Source organism: Caloenas nicobarica, chromosome 26 (assembly GCF_036013445.1).
Source record: "Caloenas nicobarica isolate bCalNic1 chromosome 26, bCalNic1.hap1, whole genome shotgun sequence".
In the NCBI taxonomy this organism is placed as follows: Eukaryota; Metazoa; Chordata; class Aves; order Columbiformes; family Columbidae; genus Caloenas; species Caloenas nicobarica.
In genome coordinates, this window is record NC_088270.1 from 5,629,868 (window position 1) to 5,639,739 (window position 9,872).

The 9,872-nt window shown below is 53.4% G+C and overlaps 1 protein-coding gene and 1 long non-coding RNA gene across 4 annotated transcripts in view; one reads left to right on the plus strand and one right to left on the minus strand.

The window, feature by feature from the left end:
- The window catches only part of SORL1 (sortilin related receptor 1), a 36,601-nt gene extending 29,031 nt beyond the window's left edge, over positions 1 to 7,570 (minus strand). Inside the window, exons 1-10 of the mRNA XM_065651969.1 lie at positions 7,454 to 7,570; positions 7,020 to 7,145; positions 6,618 to 6,779; positions 5,309 to 5,376; positions 4,915 to 5,095; positions 3,075 to 3,176; positions 2,518 to 2,687; positions 2,151 to 2,343; positions 1,174 to 1,291; positions 573 to 646 (exon numbers count right to left, since the gene is read on the minus strand). Coding sequence (XP_065508041.1) covers positions 573 to 646; positions 1,174 to 1,291; positions 2,151 to 2,343; positions 2,518 to 2,687; positions 3,075 to 3,176; positions 4,915 to 5,095; positions 5,309 to 5,376; positions 6,618 to 6,779; positions 7,020 to 7,145; positions 7,454 to 7,543 — 1,284 coding nt within the window. The 5' untranslated portion in view covers positions 7,544 to 7,570. The remainder of the gene's footprint in view (positions 1 to 572; positions 647 to 1,173; positions 1,292 to 2,150; positions 2,344 to 2,517; positions 2,688 to 3,074; positions 3,177 to 4,914; positions 5,096 to 5,308; positions 5,377 to 6,617; positions 6,780 to 7,019; positions 7,146 to 7,453) is intronic.
- Positions 1 to 8,134, plus strand: part of LOC135998758 (uncharacterized) — a 48,560-nt gene extending 40,426 nt beyond the window's left edge. For 2 of the 3 annotated variants that reach the window (XR_010607651.1, XR_010607652.1), the window contains exons 2-5: positions 2,494 to 2,707; positions 2,822 to 3,311; positions 6,629 to 6,749; positions 7,364 to 8,134. This is a non-coding gene — a long non-coding RNA (uncharacterized LOC135998758). The remainder of the gene's footprint in view (positions 1 to 2,493; positions 2,708 to 2,821; positions 3,312 to 6,628; positions 6,750 to 7,363) is intronic. The other variant, XR_010607653.1, reaches the window with a different exon arrangement.
- Positions 8,135 to 9,872: the final 1,738 nt, after the last annotated feature.

The following is a 9,872-nucleotide window of genomic DNA, read 5'->3' on the forward strand; positions in this document are numbered from 1 at the left end:
GCTGCCCAGACATTCACCCGGACTGGCGCAGCACTTACAGGAGGAAAAGGAGGCTGTTTAACTTAAATAGCTTGCAGATGTCAAAATGCCATATTGCACTCAGAGCAAAATGCACAGGCGGACCACAAGTACCGCCGCAGACCAGAACACCCACTTAGTAAACAGCACTGAACTCCCCATAAACGGAGGGCAACATTTCATTTATCGGGAAGGTGCCAGAGCCTCTCCAGATGCTTTCACATGCAAAGTCCTGGCCATCAGTCCCATCTAAAAGGGGTCAGATAACGCATGCTGGGGGCAAGTCCTGCCAGTTGAAAAGAAGAAATGGAGGAGCGAGGTTTCCTGTGTGTGATGAACCTACCACCTTCACCAAGAGGACCAAGGGGTTCACTCTGTGCCAACCCCCATCTGGTCCTTCATCTAAAGACCTTTGTGCCTTGGTCTCAAGAAACATTCATCCCCTTATAGCTACAGCTCTCAGAGGTCACTGTTAACGTCCAAGAGTGGCACAACACTTATCTACATTGCTGCCAACATCCTACCCGCTGCACGACCACGCCAGCAAGCCTTACCTCTCTCCACCTTGCTCCGGCACTGCTCGAGACATAGACATTTGTTTTCTTTGCCATGTTCTTGCCAACGGAGCCTAGAAGAACGAGAGAAATCTGTGAGAAATGCAAAGTGATCACTTAGAATGAAGCCAGACACCTCTAAACTACTTTTTTCCTGCGAGGAAATTAGCAATTGAGGAGCTGGTTTTTCACACTATAAACTAATCCCTTCAAAAGCAAGTATTTTAAAGACTTTCAAGTTTGAAACGCAGCTGTGGAAAAACCTATGGCTATAAAGATGATGAAAGAAAGTATGTGTTTTCTTCGGGAGAAGAGCAAGATAAACAGGAATTTCTGTATGCTCAAGAAACCCTTCATGTGGATTACAGCAGGAAAGAGGATCAGGAAAAAGCAGGCAAGGTTTCTCATGTAACTATGCCGCAGTAAAATGTTCACGCTGTAATTACTGTACCGGGACTGCAGCAGAGAAGAGATGGCAAAACACACAATTTCACTGCATTTTTGTAACCTGTGTGTGCAAACTAGATGCTGCCAAGTTCCTCACATCCCGAGAGCAACGCGCCACGAGCCCCCGCTCAGCTGTGGGAAGGAAAGCGGGTACCCGTGGCAATGATCAGTCCCGGCGCTGACTCCTTGGAGAGAATGGGCATCCTCCGCAGCTGGAAATTCAGCAGCTGGCTGAGGCGCTGGGCCAGGTGGAGAGAGCAGCCCTGCGACAACTGGGGAAGAAAAGCACAGCGGCATTAATCCCCCGTCCCACGTTCGCCCGTGCCCTCGTCCCACCTAGTCCAGCTTGGGAGGGTGAGGAGGGACTCCCGCGCAGTGGCATTGCCAATTTAGCTTCTTTTCACAGAATCCCGGAATGTCAGGGGTTGGAAGGGACCTCGGAAGCTCATCCAGCGCAATCCCCCTGCCGGAGCAGGAACACCCAGATGAGGTTACACAGGAAGGTGTCCAGGCGGGTTGGAATGTCTGCAGAGAAGGAGACTCCACAACCTCCCTGGGCAGCCTGGGCCAGGCTCTGGCACCCTCACCATCAAGAAGTTTCTTCTCCTCTTTCACTGGAACCTCCTGTGTTCCAGTTCGCACCCATTGCCCCTTGTCCTGTCACTGGCTGTCACCCAGAAGAGCCTGGCTCCATCCTCCTGACACTCCCCCTTTCCATATTGATCCCCATGAATGAGCTCAGCCCTCAGTCTCCTCTTCTCCAGCTCCAGAGCCCCAGCTCCTCAGCCTTTCCTCACACGGGAGATGCTCCACTCCCTGCAGCATCTTGGTGGCTGCGCTGGACTCTCTCCAGCAGTTCCCTGTCCTGCTGGACCTGAGGGGCCCAGCACTGGACTCAATATTCCAGATGCGGCCTCCCCAGGGCAGAGCAGAGGGGCAGGAGAACAAGGGAGTGACCCCCAAGCTGCCTCAAAATGGCGGCACCAGAATCACCTCAGGGCTCAAAATGGCGGCACCAGAATAACTCTCCAGCAGTTCCCTGTCCTTCTTGACCTGAAGGGCCCAGAACTGGACACAATATTCCAGATGCGGCCTCACCTTGTGGGGGTTTCTGCCCCTTCCCCCCCCTACCTCACAGTCTATCTGCTCCCCGTAGCGCGTCTGCGCCGGGGGCTGCAGCAGCTCCCAGGTGCCCCCCTTGTCGAAGGTGATGACGGAGCGCATGTTCTCCTCGCTGAAGGAGCCGTTGATCAGGGTGGCGATGTAGACGCCCCGCACGCCTTCCACGCGATGGAAGTCAGCGAAGGGCTCGTTGGCAAAATACCTGCAAGGAAATGTGAAGATGGGCTCCGGGAATCGCAGCTTCCCTGGGTCTGGGAGCGGGCGACTATCAGGCCTGGGGATCAGGGCAACACTTTGATCAAACGCGGCAAAAAACTACTAATTCTTTGACCGATGTTCTCATTTACTGCAGGTGATTAAGCACACTCTACGTTACCTGACCAAGGTGTCACTCCCAGCTCCTCCTGGGCTGTAGTAGAGAATATTTTCCAAAGACAGGGAGAACTTCAAGCTTTCTGCCTCCGAGATGTAGAGGTTGGTACGGTTGTCATCATGGCTGACGCACACGAACACCTGGTCCTCCAAGGCATCGGCAACATAATATTCCTTTGGGATGTAAATGACAGGTGAGCAGGCTTTTTATATATGGGCACCAAGATCAACCCCTCTCTGGGTATCAGGGCTTTGCCACCAGCTTCCACCTCCAGTGCTGGAGCAAGTCGGTGTCTGTCTCTTTCCAGGACTGTACTGGACCTGCACACTGCTCTGGGAACGCCGGTATGTCCCCAGAGGCCTGAATCGCTAGAATAAAGTTCCAATATCACCCTAACAGGAGGTTTTGCTCAGCCAAACCCCCAAGCAGGGTCATCCGAGGTCCCTCCCCAGCTCCAAGCCCTGCAGCGTCTGGCAAAACGCAGAGAGCTGCTGTTGACATCTGAAGGCATCCTTGGAAAAGGAGGGAGAGAGAAGGTCTGCTCGGAAAGCACCACTTACCTTAATTGGATGCTTGGTAACGAACTGTGCCACGCGCATCGGCTTGCGGTTGAAGGAAACCCAGAGCTGGAGCGAAGGCGGCTGCGAGGTGCCTTGCAAATGCTGCAGCAGAGCGGAGGGACACGTTAGGAGTAGCTCTCACTGCCAAAACACCCTCATTTCCTGCGGCAGCCGAAATGCAAAACTGGGGCAAATCCACAGACCGGGGGGCTGGGACTTGAGCCGCCTTGCGTGCAGGTAAGGAGGCTGGCTTGAATGCGTCCTTGTTCTGCAGAGCAGTCTGTCCTGTCCTTCCTATTTGTAATGCTTTCTACAAAGTGAAAGGCACCAGCGCAAAGTAAAAAAAAAAAAAAAAAAAAGTAAAAAGCTGGGTGCAACCTATTTCATACCGGATGTCAGTGGTAAGAGCCTAAACCCAGATGTAGGCTCCAAAAATAAGCAGCCTGGTTTTGCCAGGCTCTGTATTGCCAAGCAACCGTACCTCCCACGGTGAGGAGCAGAAGGCAGGTCCCAGACCTGAGCATGTCATTTCCGAACCAGGGGTCTGCAGCCAGGCTGGCCCCCCTCCTAGCCTCTGTGTTTCCCACTGGCCTGGTTGATTTTAATGTTGTTTTGTGTAATATTGTTTATTGGAGTAGCAGGAGAAAGCGTGATGCGACCTCAGCGCTCTCCATTAGCAGAAACATCTCAGAGGAACCTCCAAATCGAGTTCACGCTTGGGAAGGTCTGGACCGAATCCAGCCCCAGGCTTTCAGGGCGCTGCACCCCAAGTCTGGTGGTTTCTTGGCAGAGAAAGAGCTCACCCCCCACATTCATTCAACACCACCAGCCAGCCTAGATAAAATCTTCTGCAAACCACAGTAGGCTGCAGATCAGGCGTAGCGCCAAGGGGATGGGCCCAAAGAGTTGCTGGCTGTACTGCCTGAGAAAGACACTTGTGACAAACCAAAAGTGCTTTGCAAACGGGTCCCCTGGCAGCGTCAGGCACCGCTGCAGCTGGAGGTGACACGCTCACCGCTTCCTGCCTGGGACCCCCGATGCGGTTTTGCAAGGAGTCACCCTATGTGGCAAAGGCAGCTCCTTCAAACAGACTTGATGGTAGCAGTGGGGGAGACAAGCAATGCTCGTGACTTCTAAAAAGAAAACTGCTCTTTAACTTCTAGAAGGAATAAGACTGTACGTGTCTGGTGGTGTGTCTCTGATCATCTAGAAAGGACTTGCCCTCAGAGGAAGCACCAATGTTTTCTAGCTTTCTTTCAGGCTAGTCTGAATCTGGCAAATGGCTGCAAAAAGATTAGGCTGCAGAGGGACCAAAATTCCATTTTTGCTCACCCACATCCTCTGTTCTTAGGGAGCGCAACAGCAAATCCAGCTCCCTTGCCAGGCTGGAGCACATGAAGCTACTTGGAGCCAGACCACGTTTGATGGTAATCCTCTCTGACAAGCAGCCTCCAAACCACCGAGCTGCCGAGCCGCATCCCCCCCTTCCTCTGCCACTGTCCATCTTCCCCGGGTTTTTTTCCAGGTCCCAGCACTTTGCAGCCTGACCTACTTCTGCCCAGCCTGCAGACACTCCGCTCCGCATCCCAGTGGGAGAGCGGCATCGGTAGGTGCTGCTTCGTGTCCGCAGAAGCATGAGGCCAAGCGGGTGTCTGAGCAACACCCGTGTGACAAGCGAAACGCGAGGTGGGAAGGCTGCGAGGTACCGCAGCAAACAGGAGCATCCCTAGAAAATGCTCTCACTGTGCTTTAGACCCATTCCCCGCTGTGGCTGTGCTGGTACTCTACCAAAAAGCATCAACCGTCCCTCTCCACGCTGAATTGCTCACACGGTACTTACCACAGACTTTGTGGCAAACATGTATTTGTCCCTGAGCTGGAAGTCTTCAACGTCTTCCAGGATTATTTCTTTATTTTCTCGGCTTTGAAAGAAATCGGTGCTGCGAATGACAGTCGAAGCCCCTGAAGGCTCGTGACGCTCGATGTACACCGTATTTGGCTTATCGTAGGGATCTACTCCCCTGGAAAGAGCAAAAAAGGTGGCAGTGTTACCTCAGCACTCACAGAGCAATGCAGAAGGCAGCAGGTACCAGGGAGTAGGAGCAGGAGCCCTTTCAAGAAGTGGGGTGAGTGTGTAAGAACCAGGGGGAATGTGGAGCACATCACCACGGTGCAGGGGCTCTGCTGGGCAAGGGGAGCGGGCGGCCGAGGCTGGAGCACACTTTGATACATACCAAGAAAAAGACTTCACGTGTTCTTGAATCATGATCCAAGTCTGGCCGAAATCATCTGATTTCCAGAGCTGCAACAACAAAGAAAGTCCAGTAGGACCAAACAGACCCAGTCCTTTAAGAGACCCAGCCCCAGGCAGCAAAGGCAGGATGGACGTGCGTCCATCACAGAACCGAGAACTACTTTGATGACTGCTCCTTTCATAGCAGCTGCCCAGAGCAACAGCAATCCTTATAGCTGCAGAAGTATAACTCAAACAGGTAAAAACTGTCCTTTAGTCTCTTATCAGTAGAATATTTTACTGTCTGTTGATCCATCTGGCTTGCCGCTAACTCAGAAATAAAACCACCTTGTAATAATGTAATCATGTGGGTGTGATAGCAAGGGTAAATATCAGGGCCGAGCCTCAGCAGTCAGTCCAGGTAAGGGACCATACAGACCGCGCACACACCCTGCTTTATTGTCCCCATTCACGTGCTGGGTGATGATAATTTTATCTCCAGTTTTTCCTTATGCTGCCCGTGTCTATCTGAAGGTGCTGTAATTATTTTCACGCTGTCGCCGGTAGCTCTAGGGCAGAGAACAAGTGTTTGTATCCCAGAAGCCATTTGTTGTGCACAACCCAAAGCCAAACCACACGCCCGCAAGTGATACTGCCGAGGTCAGTCCTGCCCCGGCTGCCAGCGCCCGGCAGCGAGCGACAACCGCAATGAGCAGGGAGATCGATACGGTCCGGAGCAGCGTGGATGCAGGACCAGCATAAATGAAGGAAAAGGCAAAGGAAGCATTTAAGGCTGGTACTGTATTCTCACCACTCCAGAGGGCAGAAACCAGGGCGATCTGTAGGGAAGGGGGTTTTCTGGCCAATTTGGGACAGCTCTGCACGCAGCAGTCACAGAATCACAGAATCCCGGAATGTCAGGGGTTGGAAGGGACCTCAAGAGCTCATCCAGTCCAATCCCCCCGCCGGAGCAGGAACACCCAGCTGAGGTTACACAGGAAGGTGTCCAGGCGGGTTGGAATGTCTGCAGAGAAGGAGACTCCACAACCTCCCTGGGCAGCCTGGGCCAGGCTCTGGCACCCTCACCATCAAGAAGTTTCTTCTCCTCTTTCACTGGAACCTCCTGTGCTCCAGTTTGCACCCATTGCCCCTTGTCCTGTCACTGGCTGTCACCCAGAAGAGCCTGGCTCCATCCTCCTGACACTCCCCCTTTCCATATTGATCCCCATGAATGAGGTCAGCCCTCAGTCTCCTCTTCTCCAGCTCAAGAGCCCCAGCTCCCTCAGCCTTTCCTAAGCAGAACTGCTCACCTGTTTTTTAGGATGAGACCTGTCAAAGCCCAAGAGGAGGTTGGGGTTCCTGCCATGCAGGAGGAGGTCTGCGGCTCGGAAGGGAATCGAGAAGCCCTGAATCTTGTTGCAGAAGTCAGTGGTGATCCAGAGGTAAGGGACGAACGCATCCACAAAGATATACTGGGAAGGAAGAGGGAAAGCAGGCTGTCAGACTCCGGGAGGTTAGAGCAGAACTCGGGCTGGCAGTAAGAAAGGTACATGTCCCAGGGAAACCTTTGGGAGGGCAAACTCTGGAGGACAGGACTTTGCTGGCCCCAGCTGCCCCCTCTCCAGCCACGCTCCAATGCCCCCAAGCATCACCGAGCCGTACAGGAGGTGCAGCAGCGTACAAGCCCCTCGTACAAGCCGCATCTTCCTCACCCTCTTGTTGTCGGCCGGGCTGTGGTAGAACTGGGCAATGGCCACCTCACTGCTGTTCCCCCCGCCGAAGGTGAACCTGTCCGAAATCTTCTTAAAACTCTTCCCGTAGTCATACGACACGTAAACCTGCAGAGGAGAAGCCCGAGTGGGAAAAGCGCAAAGCTTTGGGTTCTCTTATGTCAGATTTGGTAAAAACTCTGACATCTATGGGGGAGAAAAGCCTTAGAGTTTGCCTGAGTCGGCCTCTCAGGGCTCAAATCCACGGGGCAACACAGAGGATAGTAAAAGTTTATTTTTTTATGCCTCTGAACTCAAACTGATGGGCCTTTATGTCATTTTCGCAGCACAGCAGAGAAGGGCTGTAGCTCAGCAGCCGCCAATGCCTCTCCCGGTACAGAAGGTGCCCCGGGACAACACCAGGTTGCGTTACTTACGTCGCTGTTTTTGGGACCCAGCAAAGACAGGCTGTCTCTGGCCAAAGCCACAATCACGTTGCTCTTCTCTCCCGCCCAGTGAACGACCATCTGATTGTGGGAGTCGTTGAGGCTGACCTGCAACGCCAAGGAAAAGGGACCATCGAGAGGGCAAACAGCCGCTCGACCACCGCCCCTCGCAAATTCACAGAGGGTGGGAAATTAAATCAAACCACCATTTTCTGAGGTTTTTGTGCCTTCATCCCAGTCCCACCTCCCCCCCGCAGTCTCATTTTATGCCCCCCCATGTAAAACACAGCACAAAGGGGTTGGAAACCTTTGCTGACCCGACAGAGATGACGCAGACAGTGTCACCGAGCCAGGGCTGGTGTCACATCGCGGCCACCTCAGAGAGGTATTTGTCACAAGCCACCAAAGAGTTAAAGAGAAGACTACCCGGGAGGGGGAGACATTAGATCGTGGCCCTACGTAAACAGCATCTCTCAAAAACACGTTACCAAAATGCACCTAAAGGGGTTAATTTTCCCTTTATTATCCTTATAGAAATGGATTTGGGGGGATGATGAGAATAAAAACTGTGACCAGGTGTCAAGAAGTGATTTGAAATCTTGGCTGATTAGGGAAACAGCCACCTCTCTACCGGGATTTTTGTACCCAAAAGGACACGATGGGTTGCAAAATAAATGCGGATGTACGCGATCCTGTTTTTCCCGTTGTGTGTGTGTTGTCTCTGTCACGGCGCCGGTCGCAGGGGGATGGTTTCTATGGGGAAGCGATCGCGGCATCGCTGGGGGTGCAGGAGCCTCCGCACAAGCGCAGTGTCCACACAGCTCAGCCACGGACGGACACCCCAGTTGCCCCAGTCGCAGACATGCAGCTGGGAACCCCTAAGCTCACGGCCTTTGGAAGCTGTAATACAGGGCTAAGCCCTTCTTAGGCCTGATACCCTGCAGCTCCCGGGATCAGCGAAAGCACCGCCTGGGGCTGGTTGAGCCGTTGACAGCGCCCCGCGAATAAAACGCTGGGAAAAACAAGGTCTTTATTCTGGAAGGGGGAGGGCAAGTGAAACAGAAGTCCTCAAATCCCTCTTATGCAATAGGCTCACACAAGGAAGTGGGAAATAAAAGAAAAAAAGCCAAACTTTGCAGGGGGGCTGCACCTCCAGCTGCACCCCCGCCTGCCTGGCCAGAGCCCCCAAAGCAGGCAGAGCACACCAGAGCACCCGGAGAGCAAACGCGGCAGAGATTTAGGTCAGAGAGCGGCATCAGCTACAAAGCAAGACAGCCGCAGGCTTGTGTGGCCACTGGAAAAAAAAGCAGCGATTAAAGGATGCAGGGAAACAGGGTGGAGAAGAAGGATCTGCTGATGCCCAGTGAGACAGCCCACAAACAGCCTGAGGTCTGAAATCCAGAACAGCTCTGCGCTCCCAGCCCCAATCCCCTTCCCCTCCTTTAAAAGCAGAATAAAGAATAACCCCATCAAAGTCTTTTTACGTCTATTTTAGTTATTTTGCGTGCAGTTTTTGGGGGGTTCCCAGCTGTGCCCGGACTGAGGTCGCCAGCCTCAGGCAAGGGGCTCAGTTCACTAGTCTGTGTAGAGCGTCGCTGCTATTTGGAAGAGACGGGGACAGCGAGGGGGAACATGGAATTGTACAATCGGAGACAGAAGACAGCAACCCTGCCCCAGGAAAGCCCCACACGACGCAGGGATGAAGGAGATTCCAAGTCTGGATGCGCCTGTCCCGCCCTGCATGCTCCCTCCCCAGCTCCCTTCAGCCCCGAGGGGCTCGTCACGGCCACCGTGGCTATTTCGGTTCACTTGCCATTTGCACTCAGCAAGAAATCCCATGCTAGGACAGTTTCAAAATTGGGAAAACCACACAAGGCTCCTACCTACACCTTCTGCTTTAACCGCAGCAATAAATCTCTCCAGCGTTTTTTTCCCCGTGGGCTCACAATGACAGAGAGACCCTCCTGAGAGCAGGGGGACCTGGCAAGTGTAGTGAAAGCCAGAAACCAGGGGCAGCACATCTGGGCTTGGAGGAGCCAGCTGTGCCTCCTCACTCATTAGGAGCCACGGGAGCCTAATTAGGGCAGAGCCCCTAAATAAAGGCTGAACCGGGCACAGGTGAGGTTTGGCTCTCACCCAAAGGATCCTTTACACTGTAAATCCCTCGGGAAGGGTGAATGCAGTGTTATTTCAGGTTTAGGAGCCCCACACATTTGGCTCCACTGGTGCTGAGCAGCCCCCTATGGCCCTTTGGAGCTGTGCGGGGTTCCCAAATGGCTCAGAGGGGCAACAAATGGGACCCCGAGTCCCTGTTCTCCTTGTGCCCCAAGCAAACAGCACGTGACGCCTCACTGAGCAGGACGTTTTCAGTGAAACAGCTTTGCAATAAGGCTGTTGTTACCCCCGACGC